General features: G+C 38.2%; 1 protein-coding gene across 1 annotated transcript; it reads left to right on the top strand.

The window, feature by feature from the left end:
* The first annotated feature begins 15 nt into the window (after window positions 1–15).
* LOC139143435 (cilia- and flagella-associated protein 65-like) lies at window positions 16–27,088 on the top strand. Its single transcript, XM_070713746.1, has 34 exons — window positions 16–159; window positions 793–975; window positions 2,085–2,223; window positions 2,552–2,682; window positions 3,547–3,746; window positions 4,308–4,477; window positions 5,558–5,671; window positions 6,464–6,572; window positions 6,921–7,036; window positions 7,521–7,670; window positions 8,236–8,364; window positions 9,310–9,468; window positions 10,408–10,629; window positions 11,193–11,246; window positions 11,624–11,761; window positions 12,596–12,699; window positions 13,432–13,624; window positions 14,384–14,554; window positions 15,122–15,280; window positions 15,811–15,976; window positions 16,826–17,099; window positions 17,730–18,012; window positions 18,394–18,552; window positions 18,932–19,120; window positions 19,237–19,350; window positions 19,490–19,648; window positions 20,250–20,393; window positions 20,845–20,961; window positions 21,388–21,504; window positions 21,902–22,203; window positions 22,927–23,043; window positions 23,785–24,025; window positions 24,790–25,130; window positions 25,399–27,088. The coding sequence occupies exons 2-34, from the start codon at window positions 809–811 to the stop codon at window positions 25,730–25,732; spliced, it is 5,682 nt and encodes a 1,893-aa protein (XP_070569847.1). The 5' UTR covers window positions 16–159; window positions 793–808; the 3' UTR covers window positions 25,733–27,088.
* The last annotated feature ends 474 nt before the right edge of the window (window positions 27,089–27,562 follow it).

The raw sequence follows: 27,562 nt of genomic DNA on the forward strand, positions 1-27,562 counted from the left end.
TCTTTGAAATTGCCCATACAATATCTCGTGCTTAGATGTCCCATCATGCCTTTCAACAAAAAACATAGCAACAACGAGCAATATGGCGGACCTTACAACTGAAGCCAAGTGAATGTAGCAGAAAAAGACGAAATTGCTGCTTAAACCAGGCAAGAAAAGGTAAATAATGAAAATTTCCATCAAAGCATGGACTGATTTATCTTCTGTAGCATTTTTGCTACTTCTTGTTTTCAGTTATATTCATTTCTCATGCAAAATGTACGTAGTTCGTCTCCGCCGCGCTGAGATCTGTGTGAAGTGTACAACATTAACAGTGACACCGAGACAGTACTGTCTTTGGATGTCTATTTATCTACAGATAAACGGGGTTTTAGCGAAGATCTCGGCGTTGACATGACGTTTTCTCCTATCATTAGGCACGTCACAAATGTCTACAAGTCACTACGTTCAGATTTAGAGCTAGGGCAATTGAGATATTACGATGGCAGCAAAATATTGTTTACATAATTCTCTCCCCTCTAGTAGTAGTATAACCACAAACCCTTTTTGGAGGGTCTATGCATTTCAGTTCAGTTCGGTTTACGGGACTAGAAATCCATTTTGCTAACTCTATGAAAGTTGCAGGCTGATGTGCTAGCTCCAAGCTCTCTAAATCATTGAGCTAGAAGCCATGCTGAAACTGTGAAGGTATCGCTTCTGCCTCCATGCTCTTGAACAAAGTAACCTAGTATTTCAGACCCGGTCGCACAGTACAGTCCATAGGTGATAACTCTAAGGTAATTTGATTAACAGGTCTGACATTTTCAAAATGCCTGCCGCTGTTGCAAGCAACCGTAACCCAATAAAGCGCAGTAAGTTCTACGGGATTGAAGTGGTGGACAATGTCACATGGAAAGGATGGGAACCCGGAGCAGAGTACACAAAGAATATCGTTTTGAAAAACGTCAATGTCAGGACACAGAAAATAAAATACAAGTAAGTTAATGATTTCATATTTTACGCGAGTAGTCTGACATCATGTTCGAGCTCTAGAGTCATTTCTCAGTCAACACCTACTCAAAAAATATATATGGTGGTAAGGGAGTTTCTAAATTGACTTGTTACACCACAAACCATTGACACCATTACATCTGTTGTTTGAAATGTGAAGTGCTAGTAATGTAATTTTAACTTGGCAAGTGGTTTGTTTTCCCTTATATTAATCAAACAGTTTTGTTTTTGTTTCAATTGGTCAGGAATGTTATGCTGTAGGAAATGATGCCTTGATGGTTTTTCAAATAAGCAAATAATAAGAAGTATAAAAATCATCAAAAAAGGTTAAAAAGCATGTATTTACTAAGATGCAAGAGTCATCGTGCAAATTTCTTTAACAGTGTATGTAACTTGCCATGTGGTTGTTTTCATTGTCATATTTTTAATCAGTCATGAAGTACATATTATTTTTAATCAGTCATGAAGTACATATTATTTTTAATCAGTCATGAACTACATGTAAGATTCACTGTGAAGTGTCTATCAATTTTTCTAGCTCTGTGTACGTTCGTACCCCTCAAAAGGATATTCTGAAAATACAGTCACCACTGATCCCATTTAATGATGAAAATAACGAGAAGTGCTTATCAACATATTGCATTTCCATACTTTAGTCAAAAGTGTTATTTAGTACTCAGAAGATTTAATACAGGGAACATCATATTAGAATTCTTTCAACATCCACTGGTGGGCCTACCGTGTTGAATAGTACACACAGTGTGCATCACTGTGACCTTCGAGTCAAGAGTTTTCCTGTGTTTTACTGGCCTTTGCACGAGCAAGACTGCAAGGACCGTGTGAAACCCACAGTTATTGCAATGTGACTGCGATCATGATACCTCTTAGGTCCAAATAAACTAATCATTTCTCAGTATTTCTGCAACTTTTGAATTGAGGACATTAATTACATATACTGCACAACATACTGTATATCACATGCCATATCCCTTCCTAATACTCAAGGTCAATGGTATGTGTGAAGCTGTTTACAGGGAATGAGGGGTGAACAGGTTAAGTTTGTATCTCATTATTTACATGATTTGTATCCACAGCTCTCCATCATCAAGATTCTTCTCCACACTGTACCCCCAGCCTATTGTCCTCAGTGCAGGAACCAGTTTTACTTTACCCGTGACTTTCAGACCACTGGAGAAGAATGTCTATGAAGACAACATTGAGTTTGAGACAAATGTGAGTAATCTATGACATGGTCTCATGGCATTTGATATTTTTTTTTGAGTAAGGCATTGATATTCTTTAGTGATTCAGAATTTTATCGAGGCTCAAACATTTTTTACCTGTCAAAAAGCAACATGCAAGAGAAATCCTCTTGCTACATGTATGTTTGTTTTTTACACGTATTAGGAAGATTTCAGGCTTTAATGTCAGTTTTAAACTATTCCAGCATAAAACAGCAAACATTGTACATGTAATAGTATGGGAAGCTTATCAACACACATAAAATTTCATCAATAATGAGCTCTGTATCGAAAGACTGATTGATTTGATATGTTTACAGGAGGGTATATTCAGCGTGCCCATCAGGGCTGTTCTGCCGAAGCACGAACTGGCTGTGCCGGATCAGCTTCAGTTTGGGATGTGTGCAGCCCAAGACAGCGTTGAAGTCACATTTGAAATCAACAACATCAGGTTAGTACCTTACAGTTCAGCTTTGTTTATTGCACTGGGTCAACCCAAGTTTTGTAATTATAGCCATTTCACCTCCATGTTTTGGTTCAAGTTCAACATCGTCATGAATGATTACTTGGTTATATGAAATCAAGGTGAACAGGTGAAAGGGGCAGCTCAGTGCACAAGATATGTATCAAAATACCTACATAGTTTGAAATGAAACAAATTACTGATTATACTAAAAAGTATAATAATTGTGACTAGAACATGCATTCATGAAAAATTGACAGCTCTAAAATTCGACTTTTTCACATAGTTAATCATACCATTGTATTAAAGTTAATTACATCCTACTACTTTTACATTGTTACCATACATTGCAGTCTGTACAACATTTCACTTCAACTAGATTAAAATCGACTTTTCACAGCTGTAATCTAGTGTATTAACCTTTTGGGCGCTGGAACTTTTCCCATCAACATTTTACCAATTTTTATGAATTTTTCTGTAATTTTTTTGATAATTTTGGATCAAATGGATATAACTTTTCATTTGCTTCAGTATTTGATCACAAATTTTGGGAAAGTATGAAAAAAATTGTCTGGTTCTGAAAAAAATTGTCTGCATTACATTTTATAAAGGTGAAAAAAGTTACTTGGGTACTTAAAGGGGTTAAAATGTAAAGCAAGTGCTTCAAGTTCTACCATACAAAAGCAGAAAAGATTTTGTGTCAGTTCATGCATTCAACTTGAATTTCTTAGTACAAGGCAATTTGCCCGAAAGGACAAAAGGTAAAGTTGCATGCCAGCAAATATGAATGTTCATGGTTACTCAGAGCAAGTGCATTGCGTAATACTTTGTATTTTCTCAATCCACTCACAGTGAGTTGACTACACCCTTTGAGTGGAAGATCAAAGAACCTTTCACAGTTGTCCCTCCAGAGGGCACACTAGACCCTAAGTCGTCCTGCAGAATCACAGCAACATTCAGACCCAAAGCAGCAGTGGTGTACGAAACAACAGCTGTCATCAGATATGGACATGATCTCAGCTGCTTCAAAACTGTCAAATTAGAAGGAATTGGTAAGTTTCTAATTTGGAAATTGATGCAATCATGAAAATGTTGATTTAGATTTGCTCAGGAGTAGTTTGTATAGAAAGCTCCAGTTGCTGAAATTTATCTATAGCTGCGCTTTTACTGGTTGCATATAGCCAACCAAAAGTTCTGACGTGCAAACTATCAAATCTTTACAAAATTGGTACAGCAGTACTTGTCAGATATTTTTTGTATTTTCTTATGTATTAAAGGGTTTGAGTGTATCACCTTTAATTAAGGTTTGCATTTGTATTGTTGAATTCCAAAATCACTTGTATCTGTCATGACTCCGAGAATAATTTTGTGAGGAAAAATGCGCGCATCCTGCCTTCATAATAGCTTCACACAAATATTCATCTTTGCACTGCTGTAGAACAGTGATTTTGAAAGTGGAATGTGTTGCACCATGCAATTCAGTACAGCTTCAATGACTTCATACTGTAGATGTAAACCTGGAACTAGTATAAAATGGGCGTAAACACGCAACAAAGTTTTCACCGAAACATACTTTTTACACTGAAGTGTTATTTTTCTCTCTCTTCTCCCAGGCAAATACCCTCATTTGTTGGTAGTGAACAGCCTGGTCTCCGATGATGACAAAAGTAAGAAGAGTAAAAAGCATTTGGACAACTTGAATGATGAAGCTGTGGTCAACTTTGGCAAGATAGCAATTGGTCACAAGAGTGAAAAGTACATTGAACTGCAGAATCTTTCACCGGTAATGACCGTTCTTCCATTCTGCTCCATATAACATCCCACCCAATCTGAATCACATGTAAATTTGTTGGGACATATTAAACAAATTACCACTCACTAAAGAGAAAAAAATCCAGTCATTAGTCCTTTCAAAAAGCTTGTGTCTTCTGGTTGTGCATATGATGAAACTAACTGCGTTCAGAGATAAGCATATAGCTTCATATTCAGGTAGTATGCACCTTGAAACTGAAAGACTTAACCTGTTCACCCCCCGATTCCCTGTAAACAGGTCCAAAATCACCATTGATAACAATAGGTTTGGGCCAAACCATGGTGGTGAAAAGGTTAAACTTTTGGTCAAACTTTCCTAATGGGAACTTTGAACCATTCTCTTTCAAAATCAAGAACAAATTTCAGGGGTCAGCATTCAAATTTTGGTTCAAGAGAAACAAAATTACCCAATACCAACACTTAAAATTCAAAATGATCGCCATCTCTTTGTTAACTCTATGTGGAAAAATGTAATTTTCGATTTTCAATCAAATAATACAGTAAAACGTTATTTACACCGAGAGTTTCAAATGTGAGCCCACACAAGCTGTAGATCAGAAAAGTATAAAAATTGAAAGTCTCAATGTCTGTCATGCACTTTGTGCACAAATTCACACTAACTTTACCAAATTTTTGGTGGTTTGAGGAAGTTCATAATTTTGTTGTTGGAATTTTGAACTGCCAAACTATCATGTAGGGAAGAGGGGTGAGGGCAAATGCAAAGTTTTGTGTGCATGTTTTAGTTATGCACAGCACTTTATACATGCTTACTAAAGTAAGACAAAATGGCATAATTTATCTCCCAGCATGAAGCTAATCATTCTTTTATCAGCAAGCAAAATCAAAAGCTGACCTGGACAAGCAAGTCAGGCACTTACAAAACCTTTACATTTCGTGAGTAACATAAATTGATATAGTTTATAAATCTAGAAGTTATCATGAAAAGTAGTCTCTGATAAAATTGCATGTGTTAATTAATTTGTTTCGATTTGCTTGTTTGTTTGTTTGGTTGGTCATTTATTTATTTGTTTGTTTGTTTATCTGGCTTTAGGTCAATGCACCCTTCACAGTTGATCACCCAACCGGATCAACGAGGATAGATACAGTTTTCACATGCCAACAGACAAGCGGTGTTGTACCCCCTCAGAGTCTAGTGAGAATCCCAGTAAGTGTAATAACTAATGAACTGCTTTGTATTTACAGTCACTCTTGCCTACTTTACCTCAAATTAATGTGAAATGAACCAAAAAATAGCATTTTTCATGACCCATTTTATGGTTAACAACATGGCCTTGAAATCAACTGCATCTGTCACCCTCTGCGTGCATTCTGTGACTTCTGCTAGTAAAACATTTGTAGAATGTTACAGTACACCAAATGTGCCTGGTAGATACATTTTAACTAAAAGCTCACCACCTTGTTTATGAAGCTGCCAAGATTACTCCCACCAAAAATTTTTTACCATAATTTGTAGTTGGTCTCAAGAATTTTTCAGTTTCTCGCAGTATAATATTCAAAAAAGTTTGTAATCACTGTTTGACACCATTTATCATGCCAAAAGAAATATTTTTTGTAGAAATCAAATTTTTGTCAAGACAGACATCACAGAACTAAACATCTAAACTGTTCATATGAAAGATGTTCAGCAGGTTTCAGTGTATCTACAGCTCATGTCCAGTGTGCCCTCTAAGCCAATATGACGCGCCATGACGCAGAAAAATTCTCTGTGACGCAAGAAAATTTTGAGTTGAATAGGAAATAATACATGGTGACTCAAGAAAAATTAGCAAATTTTCAAATTGACTCAAAAGTTTTCTGTAATCCTGTTAGTTAGAGGGCATCACAGCTCATGTCCATCCTAAGCAAATAAAGAGAGTACAGACTGAAGTTTGTTGTCTACAATCAACTTCCATGGAAGTCAGAATCAAGTAGTTTTCTGTTTTCTTGTTTCCAACAGGTTGTGTATGCACCACAGATTGTAAATGAGAAGAGCGTTGATTACATCAGTGTGCAGGCCATTGGTAACATCAGCAAAACTGTTGTCAAACTGGTCGGAACCTGCAAAGGTGAGAAATGTGCCAAAAGTTTTAAAATTTGGAGATTTTAAAATTTAACACTTGTGACAAGCACCACAAGAAAGTTGTTACCGATAAACCTCTCATTGAAGTAAATTTTGCAATATTTTTTAATCAGGAACAATTTTGATAAAAAAGTGTTCTTGTTAGTGTGAACTTTTCTGAATGCTTACAATGTGTTGTTTTCTATATCCTTCATTGTCTGTTTCATGAATTCACTACATTGATATTCAATAATGGAAATCAGGGGATTTCGTTTGAAATTGATATGAAGACCACACACAAACTGTCGCCATGGTATTAACGTACATAATCAAATTGCTCCTGTGTTGATTTCAGGTCCTGTTGTATCTCTTAGTCAAAAAGTGATAAACTTTGGTCGGGTCGACATTGATGACAAACAAACCAGAACGTTTACCATCACAAATGAGTATGACGTGGAAGCTACGTACCAGGTGAGGGAAAGAGAACAGAGCATACATGGACAATGTCTTGTGAATGAAATCAATTAGAAATAGACAAGATGTCGCCGATAACGAGATCTCACATTCATCAGTAACAGTGTAAATAGTTTAACCCCACCCCAAGCTGCAGAGTACATTGGAAGTCTTGTGAAGACTCATCATACCCACCTCTATGAAAATATGTACAGAACCAAGCAGTCACACTCAATTCTCAACTCATGAAAATGTACATTGCAGATCCCTGTCGCAACATACTGCATTTAATGTTTCTACTCCGGAATAAACAGGACACGATGTGTTCTACAGATGCAGTGTGCCCAAAAGATCACTTGATAGCTGTACAAACAAACCCATATGTACAAGCATGTATGGAAGCTTATACACATACCTATATGTGCATTTGCGCATGTGGGTTTGTTTGTGTTGTGGTCCATTCGTACACATTTCTAATGTTACTTCCCCCATTCATTTTCAGTTCCTCATAGACTGTAGTGAGAGTGTGTTCAAATTTGAGAAGTTAGTGGGCATGCTAAAACCCAAGACTTCTGAGACCATCATCCTACATTTTCTACCAAGCCATCCAATCAATTACTTCAGAAGAGTAACCTGTCTTGTCCAAAACCAGGTAGGAAGGCACTTTTTAATTCTTTCTCAGCAATTTTCTTGAAGTAGGTTCAAACTATATCACCAGAATATGCTTTGAATCTCTCAGGCAAAACATCTCTTAGGTCCTGTACTTTCTACCACGATGACCCACAGCAAAAATGTGACCAACATATTCTCAAAGTTTTGATGAAATTTAACATTTCGCACTCACTGCAATTACAGTTTTTTTGCTAAGTTTTGGGAACATCGGTAAATGATTTTGGAACCCTGGTAACATTTCTGCTGTCTCCTAATCTAATTGCATTGATACACCCGGGGGAACCCTGGTAACATTTATCTGCTTACCACCCATAGCAAAACGACTGAATAATGTATGTATTTGATGTCAATAGTGTCATATTTGAGAACTGTCATTTTCAAATGAAATCATACACAAGTCACTCATTATTAATACCATGATCTTCCTCAACAAAGTTTCATAGATGTATCATAACTTCTAAGCTACAGCTGTTCTTCCATTAAGTTAAGAATTTGATGTAGAAGCTGGTAACTGTTGACATGTCCATGTGATCATCCGCCCACAGGATCCTCTTTTCATTGACTTGATTGGAACATGTCATTCAGAGCAAGTCAAGCCAGCTGTCTTACAACCTAAACATCTTGTCAAGTATAGAATGCATGTGTCAAGAGGCTTCTCTCTTTTCCCACCTGAGGTAAATATAGTTTCTATTTGCTCTTTGTGTTTGTTTATTTATTGAGTTATGTATTTATTTATTTATTTTGTTTGTTTGTTTGTTTGTTGTCTCACCAAAGCTGTTGATGTGTAACTATTTTCTCATGAATATTCATTGTATTGTAATCTCTGGAGCTCTGTTTGTGGATTTGGCTAAAAGACAAATATGAATAATCTGTAGAAATTTGCAAGTGCAACAGTTCAGAAGATGTAACTTTTGCGGTTTAATAACAGATACATTTCACTTTTGTCACTATGTGCAGAATGGCTGAATGTTCACTGAACTATGTTGCTTTAATGTTGACACTAGTGTAACAAAGTTTACAATTTATCCAAGATGTGCTGTCACAAATAATTATGCAATTTTATGTAAACTATGATAAAGACTGTATGTACTTTTCATGCCATGACATGACATGATATGATATGACATGACATGATATGATATGATATGATATGTTATGACATGATATGGTATGATATGATATGATATGACATGATATGATATGACATGATATGATATGGCATGACATGACATGATATGATATGACATGACATGTATGATATGATATGATATAACATGACATTATATGATATGATATGATATGACATGGTATGATATGACATGACATGACATGATATGACATGACATGACATGACATGTATGATATGATATGACATGACATGACATGACATGACATGATATGATATGATATGATATGATATGATATGATATGATATGATATGATATGATATGATATGATGACAAGATGATGATTTGACATGGATTAAAACACAAATGCAGTACCAAACTGAACACAGGAAGGCATGCAAAATTGATTTATTATGACACATTATGATTTAATTTGATAAGATTAGAGATTGATATGATATGATTTGATTTTGATTTCACGCATCCATGTAGCAATTGAATGAACTGTTGAAAGAAGGCAAACTTCAGTTGGATCCAGAGGGCTGTCTAATGATGCAGCAGGCAGAATCCATGGAAGAATATCTGCAAGCTCCACAACCTATACCTGCCATGCACGAATTCTTTGATGACGGTCACTACTCCGATAAACCAGTAAGTCTGAAATTTCACTGTTTCACAACATGTAATTGGAAAACACCTGTCTGTGTCAGAGACTGAAAAGTTGCTTCATTTTTGTGCTGCTTGAGATGTCTGACAGGGATGTTTCAAGTTACTAATAAGACCTTTTTAAAAACTGTCACAAACTGTATAAGTTTATGCTTTAAGGTTTGTTATGATGGTCAGAGATCAAGTGGATGTTGTTGCTATAGTGATGGTTGTCACTATAGCAACCATTGCTGAAGGTCACTGCCATACATTTATCAACAGTCAGTCATCCTAATTATTCTCATTAAGAAGATAGTTGAGATCTCAAAAATGTTTTTTTTTTCATTTTGAACATGTGGCATCATTAGCATGAGCAACTTTAGAAGGAAAATATCCTCAATGTCTTATATTATATCATACCAGTATAAAATTGATAATGGAAATATGGCTATCTGATTGGTGGAGACATGAAAATAACCATAGTATTTTGCAATATATAGCACGATTTGAACACATGCAAGCTCTCAGCTAGAGAAAAATTCCCTTTTTTGAGCTTCATGCCAGAATACTGTTATGATATAATAGCAATAAACTACCTCAGCAATGGGTATACCTCTTGGTTTTGACCAGTTTACTCCATATATGAACCGACTATCATTCATGCATATATGAAACAGTTAAAGTCTCATGGTATACCTACTGCTAGAGTGGTTCATGAGTGGTATCGTATACAACTATGACATTAGACATTATGGCCACACAGGCTGTACTTGAAAGTTGATAATTACACGTGTCAACATCTTATAGGGATGAGAACAAGAGACTGTATTGTACAGACAGGGCAAAACTTGAAAGAAGTCAAAGTCACAGCTATTGGAGCTTTTATTGTTGTATCATAACCCAAAAATCTTCATCTAAATTTCTTTTTTGTCCTTTGCACTACAGCACACCAAACCACACGTGACCCTTGACACAAGCACCATAGACTTTGGCCAGTGCCAGAACCTACGACTGATAGAACCACAAACGGTCAATGTCACCAACCATACCAAGGGCAAGGTCACCATCAACTGGATGACCCAAAACACAAACACGTTCTTTGTGACACCAGCCACGTGTGATATTCCTCCTCTGAAGACATTCTCATTCCAAGTTGCCTTCAAGCCAGTGAGTATCAAACTCAGTTTGGTTTCTCAGCTTTGGTATTTCATGTTTTGATAGTTTATCCACTCAGTTCTTTGAAGCATGACTCTGATTTTCCCAAACAGACTTATGAGATGTGTCTGTACAAAAGGAGATACAAATGTTGAAAACTTTTACCATGTAATTATGCAAGTAAGCATACCCATGAAGGAATGTGAATTTATCAAAATCTACCACGAGTGGAATTGAGAATTATGTGGATTTGATCGGTTGCTATTTCTGTGAACATGGTGGTACAGGGGAAAATATCAGTGTTCAGACATCAGGGATTCATCTCAGTTATGCTTGTCAGTTAAAAAGTTACAAAGTCCACAGGAATAACTTGTACATAGATTTTCAAACCATTCTTTGGCAAACATGAATGACTGTAGACCCAAGTTGGTGTCACTTAGCTATTAAAAAGGGGTCCATATTAGGTTAACGGTCAGGGTTAGCACCTCTAGAAAAAGCAGTTCTATTTTGCTCTTGATAATTTGTCCAAAATCTTAATGTGCACTTAATTAAGTTAATGTCTTATTTATTACCAGGGTGTACCAAACCAGTTCTTTGGAGCAGAATTGGAATGCTATGCATCGTACAAGGTTTGTTATATTCTCATTCCTAGGACGCATTTGTCCAAAGGCACTTGACAGTCGATGAGTCTGTGCTAGTATACAAACAAGTTTGTAAAAGACAACAATGTCTTACTGATGTATGACTATGAGCTAAAGATATCACTTTCATCTCATTATAAAGATTTTCTAAACTCCTACAGTTGGCTTATACTATCAGGTTTCTTGTATTACTATATTTTGTAATTATTAAAAGTTTGATGCTATAAATTCAGTATTTCCTGCATTCGCCATTGCTGTGAATTGAATAAATCTGTTTTGGTGTGGTCCAGTTTGCCATTTTCTTGTGATTTCAAAATTCTCATAAAAATATCACCAATACCTACTTCCCTTCTGTTTGTCTTCAGAGCATGAGAGATTATCGGCTGGTGCAGGATGAGACATTCTGTCCGCCATGGTGCCTGACACTGAACACAGTTGGACACACATTCCAACCTGGCAATGAAACTTTCCTACCAAGATTTACATTTGATGCCCAGAAATTGGTAAGTTTTGCATTTGATGGCCTTGGCATTTAACCCTTTGAGTGCTGTATTTTTCCCCACCAAAATTTTAGTGCAACATTTTACCATTTTTTATGAACTTTTCTGTGATTTTTCTGATAATTTTGAACCAAATGAACACAGTTTTCATCACCCACAGTTTTTTATCAAAATTTTGGCAAAAATCTGACAAAAATTGACTGAGGTATATTTTATAAAGGCAACAAAAGTTGACTTTGGTGCTCAAAGGGTTAAAATGGGTAGAAGTCTGTGCCATGAATGACGAACTGTATGCGTTGTTGGAAAACAAAGTTTACAACTAGATGTAAGGTGCCCTCCCTTTTTCCTTGTATGTAGATCCATCCACAAACTAGAAACCAATACAGCTATTCAAAAGTATGGCAAGTGCATGGCATTCAAGGGCAAGGTCAGAAAATGAAAGTAGCGTTCTTGTGTCAGAAATTCTGTCATGCCTCCTCAAACATTACTGAACAAGACATTGAGACAAAAGAATGAATAATTGGGTATCTCATGATGGGCCATTTTCTTGACCCTACATGACCTTACATCCTTGTCATGACTGTCTGTTCTTACACATGTCAACATTTAGCTACAAGAAAGATGCAACTTTGCTTTACAAGTATGTTACCACTCATAGAATTTAGTACAGACCTCAGTTCTTGACATTTGGTACAGAGCGCCCGATCAAAGTGATGGTTTTGTAACAATAGAAATGCCAGGATGTAAGGTCAAGTAGGCATCATGAAAGTGATCAGTTGGTCTGTTACCATGGTATATGGCTGCTGTGTACCAACTCTGTGTCATTTCTGTTCACAGGTATTCCCTGCAATAGACACCAATGAGACCACATTCCGAACTTTCCTGCTGACCAACACCGGAACAACACCAATACATTATGCCTTTGAGCGTGATCCCTCAAAGTAAGCATACATTCATTTCAGACAACATATGTTTAGTAGGATTAAGAAGCCAGAAATTTCCCCAAAAAACACCCCAAGTTAGTTTACTTCATAACAAATGCCACATTCCAGACCAAATCATCATGTTGATGGTTTGAATGTTCACGTACTGGCTAATGTCTATCACCTGCAATTGAGTTAAATATCCAAGGGTCAAGCATAACTTTTGTTCGTGAGATACAGTTTCTTGTTCTACTGTCAAAATCATGTCTGTTTCCCCAGTGTCCAACCTGTCAATGCAGGCTGTATGTGCTCAATGCTAAATATTATTGCTGTTAACTAAATTTTATTCCAGACGAGAATTCATTTGTTGACAATAACATTGCGTACTGCACACAGTTGTTTGTGTTTATAAGGCTAATACTTTGCATATCAACAAAGTTTAGGAAAAAGAAGTTAGAAAATATTATTCTACCACAATCCTGATAATATTACATTTGGTGTCCTCTTACATCTCTAAAAATCACATGTAAATTTCATTAAGAAAGATCTTTAGAGAAAATGCTTTGTTGAAAATGCGAAACACTGATTTAAAGCTGACAACCAGAAAGCATCAGGGAAAACTTTGGTAAGCTATTTATTGTAATTTGTTTACAGACACAAGGTTAGACAATAGAAATATGAAATAAACATTTTATGACAATTAAAATATAATTTATTCATGCAACTTACGTAAATATCTATGTGTTACAGCACATACTCCATCAAGCCCAGTAAGGGTCTTCTAACACAGAAGCATCAGCTATTTGTGATCAAGATGGCTCCAAAGACAGCCAAACTTCATCGCCACATGCTCAAAGTCAAGCTCAATGATGCTGAGAAACACATTCACGATGTCATGCTACTTGGCTCGGCGGAAACGCCAAGCATTCTGCTGGATGATGAGGTGAGAGATTGATAAACTGCTCATATTCTGTGATTTAGGTACATGTAGGTCACACCCATTTTGTGACCTATAGGTCAAATCCTACGATCAAAACAATTGGAATATACCAAAAGTGTATAGGAGGCAGGGTTGCCCATATCATTGACGACAGTTTTAGGACAATCCAAATGCATTCAGTGGCAAAGGTTAGGTTTTAAGGGAAATGAGCTGCAGGATACAAACAAGTTTGATTCAAGAAACTGTATGAGGACCATTAGTTCTGACATTGTTATTCATCTGCATTTTCAACAAAACAAGAGTTTCTTGTAAGAACTGCTTAAAGTCAAGACATAACTGCAACTATTTCTTACAAAAACCACTCAATTTTTATCGGTATTTTAGTAAGTAGTATTAAATGCAATGCCAAATCTATCTGCAACTGAGCTGTTTTCCATTATGCAGATGATTTTGACCTTGGCAAAGTTGGGTTAAAAGGATGTATTTCTGATGGAACTTTAAACATAAAGGAAGTCAAATCAATTGATCTATCATTCATTGAAAAAAGAACACATGCAAAATGTGAATTTGAAAAATACACAAGAAAAGTTATCAGACTTTCAGGATGTATATTTCTCAAATATGTAGGCTATTTTCAAAAATGTAATTTTGAAAAATATAGGTAGAAAATCTGTGGTATTTTCAAAAGTACGGTAAGTCAGAAGGATGTTAATGAAAAAGTTTATTTAATCTTTTTTCTTCTCTGCTGTGATCCCTTTACAGGCCTGTCTCTACTTCAAACCAACCTGCAGTGGCACACAGAGTCAGAGACTGTACAAAGTGAAGAACATTTCCAGAACACCCCTCAAGTATGAATGGAGGGTTCCACCTGAGAGCCGACCTCACCTGTCAGTTGAGCCCATGTCAGGTAGCATACTGCCAAATGAGTCGCAGGTAAGGATGGCACAAAGTTCAGTTGTAAATTTTCAACCCTCCACATTCTGAGGACCACACCTTTGCACCGTCTAGGTGTCTGGACCACACCATCAGAGAAAAAAGGGGTTCAACAATTTTCAAGTCATTAGTTTGTTGATTTGGCAGTTTTCAAGTCATAATACAGGGCAATATGCATCTTTGGTCATTATTTTTGCTGACTGTGTGTCATGTAAGATTGCAAGATTGCATACACCTCAGGGACAGTTTTTGGACACTTCAACTTTCACAATGCTTTTCTGGTCTTCTGCTTGTGTGAAGTCTTTTTGACACCTATGGTATAAATTAGGTTCTCACCATCTTGTGTTTGTCAAAATGTCAAATTTCATTTCTCCCTATAGAGTTATGACATGGTATAAAGACTGTTTATCAGAATTTTAATGGAGGGGATAATTGTTACTTAATATGATAATCATAATTATACCAAATATTATCATGTTTGTTTGCAAGAAAGACAATTTCCAGAAATTGTAAATGTTTTGAACACATACACTGTAACAATTTTTGTATTTTTTTTCATTTCTGCAGTCACAAAAGTGGACATTCATTCCACAAGAGCACAAGAAGTATGTGTTGAAGCCCTATGTGTACGTCTATGCAGACAGACCAAATGTGGATCTGGAGACCACCAAGAGAAAGAAATTTGTGCTGAGAGTTCTTGGAGAGGGCTCCTCAGGAGAAATCAGGGTCAGTTTCAAGTTCACTGTCACAGTCAACATCTATGAGTCTATCCAATTCAAACTTTTCCCATCGTGCAGGTTCGATGTCAAAATACCAACAAACCATAGACCCTAAAGAAAACTCTCAAGGGTCTATGAATAAACAAAGTAAACTTGACATTATCATGAACCCAACTGAATCAACTGTGAATTTGTTGTCACTTGCAGTCGGTAGATAGAAATCTGTGGAGATCCATCAGTACAAGCTAAATTATGTGGACAGGAAAATTATCAAAAAATTTAACTATTATGTAATACTATTCTAAATGAATAGTATTGCATAATAGTTAAATTATAGACTGTATAAATGACTGGGGTACTGTTTACATATGCAAATGAAATTATGAATAAGTGAGAATGCTAGCTGATAATCAAGCAATGCGCACCGTATGTATTTTATTGTATATGTAGGTATGTATGTATGTATGTATGTATGTATGTTACATCATCGTCATATGTTCATTCATCATCTCTGTACATTTTGCCCATCTCCTGCAGGCTGAACGGTTGAAGATCAACTTCTCCAATGTAGTTGTAGGTAGCTCAGCAGCCAAGGAAATCATTGTCTATAACGATAATGACTGCAGCCTACATTACAGACTAGCAATAGAGCAAACCATTGATGGACCTTACCCGGATCATGAAACACTCCGTGATCCCATAGGTATGTCAAATTCTACCTTTTTTGAGAATAGCTGTTTGGACACCCACCCAGGACAATATGCAGTGTCATAGAAAATTTCATGTAAATTGTAGGGAAGTCTTAACTACCAAGTTGTACTCTGAAAGCTCTTCCATTTGTGAAGACTTACACTCTTATAACTTTTAGTAATAGATAGATTTAAACTCCTCCTTCCCCGCCAAATGTCCCAGCAATGTCACTTCACTTGGATCAACCCATGTCATAGATCCAAACATATGAAATAATTGAATATCATTAAGGTATGGCATAATATGTCTACTCACGACAGGAAATAATTAACCTGTTCACCCTAATTCCCTGTCATCAAGAGGTCCACAATCACCATTGATAACAGTGTTTGGGCCAAACCATGATGATGAAAGGGTTAGACCATGGGCATGGCAAATGAAACTCACTGCACTTGACCCCAAAACCTATCAATGAACAAAAAGGTGGGAAAATTAAAATCGTTTGGCAAGATGATTATTTGGATTTCCCTTAACCATGCAATAATGCTGAAATAGGTTGTCGGAAATTTTGACAGCTTTATGAACAACAAATAATATGTCAAAAAAAATTTTGTGGGCGATCAAATATGCAGTGAAAATTCTGTTTTATGGCACAACCATGTCTGCAGCAAATAGTGCAAATGTGCACATGATAATCAAAAGAAAGCTAAATCCCCCTCCCTCCCTATATAGAGTTTGTTGTGCGCATTTATCCACAACTCCTAATAGACTAGCAATGTTATTGCTATTAGTACATGTATAAGTACAAACCTGTCAGCATTGCTCTGTATGTCATCCTGTCTTTCCTTTTGCCATACATCAGCCCTTGAACTTGACGAAATGGAAGGTGTCCTGCCGGCCAGATCACGCAACATCATCGTTGGCACCATCCGGCCCATCCGCAGGGTAGACTACCTGTTCAACGTCACCTATCAGCTGCAGACACCACAGGGCAAGCAAGTGAACGAAGCAGTCCCGCTGTGTCAGGTCAAGGCCACCGGTGTGTACCCAAGCCTCGCTGTCACTGACGCCAGGTGTTACGGCAGCGCTAGCGGTGTCAGCAAGGCTAGACTGTGGAGCCTTTTCTCATTGGATAAGTAAGTATATCAATGAGCCAATGAGTGATTGCACAGAGATCTCTATGTCAATATTGTGATGACATGGCAAAAGAGGACTGGAAGTTTTTATGTTATGAAATTTTAAAATATGAAAGTGAAAATATTTAAATAAAGGAAGAGTTATTTCCTAGCATAGAGAGTGTAAAATCACATACCAGTGTGTGCAAATCAATACTTGCCTTTTACCGCAGTGTACTTTCATAATCGTCCAGCATTGGCTTCAGAAAACACCAATTTCGCACCAACCCTTGATAGTGAAAGTAGTACTGTACAAACTTCTGTATGAAGCACTTTTTTGTAAAGGTCACTGTCTCATGAAGTAAATCAAATGTTTATAAATTTGAACATGGAAGGGGTACTAGTATTACTGTGGAATCTTGGTAACACAATATAAGTTTGGCTGGAATCGGATCAGGGTTTAATCAGTCCTTAAAAAGTTTTGAAAACAATTCCCTTGGTTGACTGAAAGACTTTTGTTGAAGTATTTTTTTCTTATTCAGGCTTTCTCAACATGTGCTTTGAATGTAAAAACTTCGCAAAAAGGTATGTAATTATTTCTTTTATCAGTGGTTGACCAACGAAGCACTGACCTGCATCTTTAACTTTCAGTTTGAATGTGTGTCTGGATGCTGACCCTTCCAGTGAAGAGCTGATGTACTCTGTCATCACAAGACACAGCACCAGACGACGTCCACCTGTCTACACCAGAGCTATCCTGGACTTCAACTTTGGAGCAGCCCCAGTCGAGTCGGAGGACTGCATCGTACATCTGATGATCGAGAACACAGGAGCAGTGTCCACCGAGTGGGCTTTCCTCTTCCCGACTGACCTGCAGCTGGAGTTGGAGTACTGGGCAGAGACCGGTGAATTTGATGAAGATGAACTTCATGAGGTCAGTATCCATACTTCAAACATTTCATTCATACATTTTTTTTTTGTGCCTGTAATGGAGTTCATTCCAAAAATTGCACTTTCTTGGTCACATACTACAAGAATATGTCCACAGTCTCCGCCAAGTTTGCCTTAGGTCAGAATGACACGTTGTCCGAAAATACTTTCATTCTCGCCGCACTGTAGAGAAGAAATGTTTCTGGACGTTCTCGATATCAGTATTATATCATTGATTGCATAAAAATTTCTGACCAGGTTGCAAACCAGTATTGCTTGCTTTCATGAAATTTATTGCTATTAAACCATCAATCATCACCTACCGTGCTGTCAATCTTATCTGAAATCATTTCTGATTGGTTGAAGTCTCTGTCTTTTTATGCAGATGAGGGTGATGGACAATAAACTGTTCAGTGTAGAGCCCAATGCCGGTACACTGGAACCTGGCGAATGTCAAACCATCACTTTCACCTACAAGCACAACTTCCCAGGAACTGACAGGTTACCAGTGCTTTTCAAGCTGATGAGAGGCAGAGAAATACTGGTAAGGTGGCTGATTTGTTGTGTATGTTGTTAATCCATCAAGTCCTTAGTGTACCTTGCCAGGCATGGTAGCATTTAGATCATAATCTGGGCAGGACACAAATGGTTCAATGTGCAAAGACGAGCTAATATAATCAAAGTTAATACACCATGCTCTTTGTATGAGAGAGATTTTAATGTTTAATGACAGACTTAAGACTTTACCATCTTGAAAAAAGGGGCCAGTTGTTGGGAAAACTTCTGTTCGACAAACCGAAGCTTTACAGTGAAACCTTGTATATGTAGGACTGGGTATTTTATCCGCTGTATTGATCTCGACCTTTGCATCCTTGTTTCCTATCTAGTCTTTTTACCTTTCATTTGTGTTTTTCTTCTCCTAGTTAAACTTCATTGGCGTCACAGTGGATCCAGAGAGCAGATACGTCCATTTCCCTAGCAACAAACACATGTTCTATCCCGTTCCAATCGGTGCTGTAGCCAACCCAAAACAAGTGTATGAACTGTACAATGGTGGTGCCTTACCCGTCCAGTATGAACTAGATCTCACTGCATTAGAATACATCAAGCAGGTGAAACATTTTTGTTAATATAGAAAAACTTGCTCATTTTTCTTGTTTTTCTTCTTTCAAGAGTATTTCAAGAAGGACATGTTTACTCATTGTTATGTGGTCCATCCCACTTTCAGGAGAACTACAATCACAAAGTGTTTCAGTGTCTTAATCCCAGAGGGGAGATCTTACCAGGAAGAACAGCCTTTGTGGAGTGGATATTCTCCCCACTTGAAGCCAAGACGTACATGGTGAGTATACACTGATATCTTGACCCTGCAATCCAACATACAGAGGCAAAACGAATTACTCTTTGTCGACTTCAACACTTACTTCAAATCACTGACACTGACAGTGAACTATCACACACTCCTTTGTTTGTTTCTGCAGGTGGACGTTCCGATTCACATCGTCAACGGTGACACGGCGTTGATCACATTCACTGGCGTGGGATACGACAAGAGGATTATGGGTGACACCATGCAGTTGACCGACCAGCATGATCTGACGGGTGTACCTGCTATACAGAGTGTGCCAGTACCTGGACAGGTTAGTGTCTACAAACTACTACCATATCCTCCTTCATGAAAAGGCTTTAATCTCTCTGCATATTTTCTAAATGAGAATTACAACATACACATCTGTGAACAGCACTAGTGTATCATAAAAAGGACGAAATGAATGGGAAAGCAAGCCTTAACCCTTTTGCCACCATGGTTTGGTCCAAAGCCATTGTTATCAATAGTTAGTGTTGGCCTGTTTACAGCAAATTAAGGGGTGGACAGGTTTGCCTCCAAATCATCACTGTAGAGTAGATGAATCCTATAGTTCAAAGTGTCAGGGTCTATCCATTATAAGAAGAAAAGAGGGGCATGCAGATTCAAGGATATATTTTAACAAAAGTGATGCATGTTTTCAGTATTTATACAATGAGCCATCCCTTCAATATTTGGAAATTTCCACAGAGACTGGTAAAATCTTTTCATCCACTTTTTAAACTGTACTGGTCCAACCATTGCAGTAAAATTCAACTGGGAACTGGTGTAAACCAGTGTTGCAGTACTGAGATTTTTTCCAAGCAAGTTCTGAAATGACGACAATGCACAAAAAACTGACCACTTTTGTGTTCTTTTTTTCCCTTTCACAACAGTTGGTGTATCTGTCTCAGGAGAGAGTTTCAATTGGGAATGTACCACTGTTTAGCCTGTCTCGCCGCCCTATCTACATTACCAATAGATCAACCTCTCATGTGGTCTCCTTTGAGTGGTATGTCACCTCTGAAGCTGACAGCCAGGTGAGACGAAACAGTTTTTTGTGCAGAGCAGTTACTGCATGACCATATAAACGACAGCGTCTTGAATCAGCAATATCCCCATTAAACGTGGCCGATGTGTCATGCGGTGGTACTTTGATCTTGTCAAATCACAGCTTGTCAGTTCCTTTTGAGGAATGAACATCAGAGTAGTAATTTTGTATTGCAAAGTTTAGATGTTCAAAATTGTATATTTTGGTGATGTCACGTGATTATAAGCACAGAGAGTCATCCAATTTCAAAGAAGTTTCTTTCAAGAAATGTGATCAATATCTCTCACTGTTAATGTCACATTAGCTTTACAATTGTGAGATGAGTTTCTGTTAAATTTGATTAATTATTTCAAAGCTAACAACTTTTCATCAGCAAATCATTCTGTATTCAACATTATTATAAATGTGTTTGCATAAACAATCCTTTTGTTTTTTATCAGGTTCTTGATATACAGCCAGTGAGTGGAGTGTTGCAACCCCAGGAGAGTGCCCTGTGCAAGGTCACTTTCATTGCCGTCGGGGAGCCATCCTTCTTTGACCTTGATGTGGTGTGCGAGGTAAGCGATCACCAATCGCCCTCCATCTTACAGCATAATGCGTCTTAGGCACAAAATCATATAACGTTTTGTTTCAGTACATATTATGATTTGGTAGGAAAATCATGTCTCTGATTTTTCTGACATGAAGACATGTTAGCGTGATGTGAGATGGAATTTTTTACATTCCTTTATCATGGTAAATCCTGTGTATCGGTGGTGTATGTCTCAACAAAGCATCTCCATGGCTTGGACTCTAATTAATACGACCAAAGTCAATAAGCACTACAAATCTACTTTGTTCTAGTGCCACTGAGGATATTACATGTACTTGAAAACAAAAGTTAGTTTTGACGTAACGGTACATGTACAACACTAGCTACAAAGAAAGATAAGTACTTTCTTTGATTTTACAAAGCAAGGTTCCATCTTTCATTGATTTGACAGATAACTGACGAGACGGAGATGGCTGAGTACAGGAGAGAGCTGGCCGACTGGGAAGCCGAGAAAGAGAGACAGAAGTATGAGTTCACCATCACCGAAAAAGACCTGCAGAAACGTGAGGTGAGTCAACGCACTCATGGAGACAACTAACAGTCTCTCAAACGCAATCAAAACCATTATATTGCCTCTCTGCATCAGTGTGTGCCAGTCACATTGCCTTTTTATGGCTAAGTTGAAGCCACATATGTCAAGAAAGCGTAGGTAGAGGCTATTGGTGCAAGGAAAAACTGAAAAATTTCTTGAAAAAATGAATAGTATAATTGCTTTGATGAGCATCCTATCTGTGTTGGTCTACCTAATGTTTCATCTCTGTTGTGTTAACATCAGATAACCTGTCTCTGTACGCTGAATCTAAAGTACCAGATATTTCTTTGTCTTTTTTGCTTTAGCTGCTGCTTGAAAATTTTTGTCGGTATAATGGAATTTGGAATTATCTTTAATTTGTAACTTTCAACAGAGAAATGTACGCAACTGTGTGCAGCTGTCCAGACAAGCCACAGACACCACTGAGAGGTCATTCTCGGACTCCGACTTGAAGAGGTACCAGACGCTGCCTCCCATCCGGCCGCAGAAAACTGAACAGGAAATAGACGAGCAGAGGGAGAGGGAGAGAAAGACGGAGACGGGAACTCCGCTGTGGAACAAGCCCCAGCCTCCGGAGACATTCCTGCTGCATCTGGGAATCACAGCCAGAACTCACACCATCGCGGAATTCCAGAGCAACTTCCCGAATGAAGTGCAGAACTTCTTTATCGATAGGTAAGTGTTACTACAAACATAATACACACAGAGCAGGGTAGGAGCCAGTATCAATGATTCTACTCTGGAAGTAAAAGTACTCGATGAATTGTAGACTCAGTGTGCCCAAGAGATCACGCTATTGCGGTACAAACAAGCCAACATGTTTACTAATGCATATGGAAATACCGGTACACGTACGTCTTTGCGCATGTGGGTTTATTTGTAACGGGGTTTTACCTATTGATGCAAACACGTTGTCACATCAGTAAAACATTATAGCTGACATTTTGGTTGAAGTCTTTTTTCACTTTGAAAATTACCTACAATGACTTGTGACATTGGCTTAAAATTCAAACAAAGTAAAATATTTGTGCAATACTGTGATAGGTCAGTTGTTAGAGCAAGTTTGATATTTACATTATTGCTGTAATTGTTACAAAATGAAGTTTTTTCTGGCATCCCCACTAGATACTGAAAAACAGCAAATACGGCGTTATTGCACCAACTCAACTACACTGTATATTATGCAAATTACTCACTGCATGTACAGTATCTGTGGTACGAACCTCAGTTCAGCCGCACAAAGAAGTATTAAATAACCCTTTTCCTACCATAGTTTAGCCCAAACCCCTTTTTGTCAACAGTGATTGAGGACCTGTTTACAGAGAATAGGGGTGAGCAGATTTAACTGACAAATTACACACAACCCTTATTTTCTCTGTCTTGCCTTTTCCCACTCAGATCCATGAGTGAGAAGCAAGGGCCTGGCGTGAGAGGAGCCCAGCCGGAAGTCCTCCTTGGGCCGTGCAGTCCGGAAGAGAGAGAGACAATTTCGTTTGTGATGGCCAACATCCTCAGGTAATGTGGTTTGGGAAGAAATTCAATGATTGACCGACATCACTTTCATTGGTGACATAGTAGTGAAACATTATAATGGTTCACGGACACATAGAAATATACAAGCCCGTCAAAACACCCATTTTCACATGCAAAATATATTTCGTGTTAAATTGTAGATTTTTGTAGTTATCTTCACACCAGTGCATGAATTAATTGTTTTAATGATTAACATATATTAATACAACTATCAAAAAGCCCTTCTCTTGCTAAACTAGCAGTACTTTTGCTACATTTGCATTCCCTACCATCATGATAATACTGTTTATTAAAAATTTATCAGAAATCATAACAGTTCATACCTTCAAAGTGAGACACTTAAGCTTTTAACTGAACTGAACTGAACTTAAGCTTTTGGTCAAACTTTATCCAAGGAAACTTTAAAGGATTCTCTTTCAAAATCAAGAATGAAATTTTTACAAATTCCAAGAGGCTGCTATCCATCAAATTTTCTAATTTCACAAAAACAAGCTGATGAAAACTTCATTCACTCCATGGGCTTCAAAATGAGACCACAGCATACCAGGGAAGTGTTGTAAAAATGTGAGATTCCAAGATGTGTCACCGAGGTACATTCCACCTTGAAGTATCAGCCTTTTGTGAAGCAAAGTTGTCATACAGTGTTTGGGTCATCTGAGTTCATTTTGCAAACCAGGCTAATATATCCTTTACAGCTGACCACAAATCTTTTTCTCCTCACAGGGGGTTGCTGGACGATCACGATTTCCACGAAGCGCTGAGGGACATCCACAAGGAACCCGTACCATACTTCTGCCAGTTCAGCGACCGACCCACACGCACCACCTCCATTCCAAGGATGGAAGAAGCAGCTTCAGTGGCGGAGGAGGGTCCTGGAAAATCACCGATGGTGGAGGGGTCTCCACTCCTGTCCAAGGCTGCAACACCGGAGGTGATACCGGAAGAGAGAGCGGCATCTGTGGAGGTAGGTGATTATGAAATGTACATGGGATTATTTGCTCAGATTCTGGTAGCTCCATCTACAAAATCCTATAAATGTATATTCTAAATAAATCTTGTCTTATTGGGAGTGGGCGTCTGTTTTCTCACGTCCCCGGTTTGCAAGTCACGAAGGTCAAAATTTGCCCACAAAGATGGTATTGCAAGATCAAAATTGACAGTGAAAGTTTTATGAGATTTGTACTGCTACTGCTACAGAGTAATTGTAAAACTGTAGTTTGTTCACACTACCATATGCAAACACATTGAAGTTATATGACTGGCCATTTTGCTAGTTACTCAGTCATATAACTAACTAAGGCATTCTTTTGATTTCTGTAACAACGTATGATGTATGCCCTGTTAGAAGGTAATATATTCTGAGACCCTTGCACCCCTATTTGTTAATGGAAAGGTCCGACTTGCTCAGAAAAAACAATAAGGTCATTCCAAAGTTCATGGATGAAAATTATGAATACTGAACTTGAGAGTTTTCATCACATAAGTCATCACCAGTATAGATGAATTCGTCAATCTCAGCACACCTGTTGAACGTTAGACCCAATGCCCCTAGAGAATTAGACCAACCCAGGAGTCGCTCCCACAGCTTTGTGAAGCATCTTAGCCCCCTAGGATTACAGTGATTTGCAAAATTGTTCAGTGTGGGTCCAGCATTCTTCAGTAGTGCATCACTCAATGCCTGCGACACAAGTTTTGATTTGTGGTTTGTTCAACTCCCTTTTGAAATAGTCCACCGACAAGAAGATCCCGTCAAAGCCGTCCAGCGTGGCAGGCAGCCTGATTGAATCTAGAGCATCAGTGAAAACAGTCAGCATATCGGAAAAGGCCTTCAGTCCAGTTGCTGACCAGGCACCCGCCACGCCAACTGAAGACGCCACTGTCATCGAGCACGACGAGACCTTGGAAGAGGCTGACCTTCCAATTGCGAGGTCCCCAGAGGAGCCGGAGGAGGGGGCGGTCGCGGAACACAGCGCGGAAATCCTGGCGTCGAGGGCAGCAGAGACAGAGATCCAGTACCAGCAGAGCATGCAGGAGGAAAAACACATGATGGACAGACAGACACTGAAAAGGTATGGAGAAGTGTAATTTACTATCATTGCTAACTTTTACCAGTGTAATAAAGAAACACGTTTGCAACCAGATGGCTTGGACTCATAAAGAGAGAAGATGTAGACCAAAGGATGGCATACAGATCTTTGTATCAGACACTTTATCAACCTAACAGAAACATCTTTTGCTTTCTTGTGGTTTTTATTATTCTGTTATTTTCTCTTTTCTCTGTCAGAAGGTTAAACTAAACTTAGATGCTTATCATGGAATGTCTTCCATCTATTCCAGATTACCTGAATTCGGATGTTTCTTAGAAGCCATCATCGAAAACGCCATCCACAACATCGTCCTGGAAGCCAGTTCTGGAACCGTCAACCTGACAGCGCGCCCCAGGATGGTGGCCCTACCACCCAAGCCCCCCACCCCTCCAAGCCCACAACCCTCGGTGCCAGTTGGGGCGACCACCACTGCGCCCAGCCTCAGAATCAGCGCGGCTAGCTCCCGGGCGTCAACCAGGGCAAAGACAGACGCGGATTCGCAAAGATCTGAATCGCAGAGGGCAGAGAGTGCAGGGTCAAAGGCTTCCCACAGCCAAGCATCAAGGGTTACAATTTCAAAGTAAACAATACTGACTTTATGTCTATGGCTTTTATATATATGCAACGAATTGAGCAACAATGATGTTTTTAAATGAAGCCGTCTCCGTCCACTGTAACCCAGTCGTTACTGTCAACCAAAACTTGGCCTTGATTGCTCTCGAAAAACCCAAATACCTGTACTTACAAAAATTATTTTTTAATGAATGTGTAAATAATCTATTTGTCACTTGTATGAAACTTTGACATTCTGTATACGTGTATATTTAGACATTAATTATTCTTTCCGAGCATTTTACTAAAGTGGCACTGATGTGTTGAAGATAGTAAACAAGAAATGATTTCTTGAAGACTTGCATTAAATATGCATCAATATGTTCAAAATTTTCATTTGTATGATTTTAGATCATAGATGATAGTGTGCCTTATACAGTGTAATCACGTTTGCATCCTAGTGTACATAATCTTTGTAAAGTTTTGCAGAAAGAGGAAAGTTGCCATCATATGGAGAAACTGGATTTTACAGGGAAAATTTTGGGAAGAGATGATATGTGTGTTTCTGGCTAGTCAGTGCAGCAATTGCATGACAAATAACACCTGATGAAAGTGACACTGACGTTTTCCACAATTTTTCGTACATCATATTGTGATGCCAACAGTAGATATTTGGGCCTGAAAATTATGGTATGAACCCCTCAGAATGGTACGTTTCATCGCTGTCTGATTTTAATGGCTGTGTTCTGAAAGTGTGCTATTGTTCCGAATGGCGCCCTCGTAGGGAGCTCACAAGAAACAAGGCACACACCACCACACTGTGCTACACCATACACTCAAATATATGAACTCCCAAAGCCAGGGTGCAAGAGTGCCTGTGACAAACACCAAATCCCAGCAATCAAAATATAAAAACAACTTTATATTTAATTCACTAGATCTGCACAAAATTGCATGGTCAAATATTTTTACTGGTGGTATTACATGTGTAAAAGGTATTTGAAATAAGATGATGTCTCTTCAAAGAAATGCTGGGCAGCACCCATTCCTAGAAGTCAAATGTCAATATTCCAAGCTTCAGAACCATGCAGAGTAACGCAATAGCTGTGACTGTTCTGGAAATTCTATGGCATTACTTGTATTAGTGACACTGACAAGAAAATTCAACTTCTTTTTTTCACAACAGTGACCTGTACAATGTGGTGAAACATACGCAATACACTGATAGATTGTAATGGTTAGACTTCCCTGTTTTTGTCCTGAGTTTCTTGTAAACTTGTGTAAAAGCATCATTCTGCAGTCGTATTTTGATACGAACATGTGACATTTCAGATAATAAAGTGTCAAGGTCCTTTTTTGAATAAAAAAATCTTGTCTCTCGTGTGTGATCCTTATGAAAGTGGAGTGATTTTTGAGTATCATCTGGCATAGTGTAGTGTGTGCACTGTGAATCGACCAAGTTTACAATGACCAAACAGCATGAACATAAAAATCTACATAGCAGATTTCTGGTTTCAAAAAAGATACAGAATGAAAATAGCGGCAAGAAAACTACAGTTGTGAACTTGTTCTGTAAATTAATGTTACAACTCTGAAGACGTGAACATTTTCAAGTTCAACAATAATTCAAGCAGAAAGCAGACCTCTTGATGAAATCCGGCTATGAATGTTTGGTGTATAAAGAAAACAAATTATTTTACGGTGTGTATCAACGTATCAGACATATCGTGTTCAGGATGAGGTACCTTCAATTTACAGTGCTCGGACAATTCGAATAAGGGAATGCGCCCTCAGCGGCAAAGAAAAGTTTACAATGTCGAGGGAGTCCAGCCATCGAGATTCTGAATCAAAAGTTCTGCATA

This window comes from Ptychodera flava, chromosome 11 (assembly GCF_041260155.1).
Source record: "Ptychodera flava strain L36383 chromosome 11, AS_Pfla_20210202, whole genome shotgun sequence".
Lineage (NCBI taxonomy): Eukaryota > Metazoa > Hemichordata > Enteropneusta > Ptychoderidae > Ptychodera > Ptychodera flava.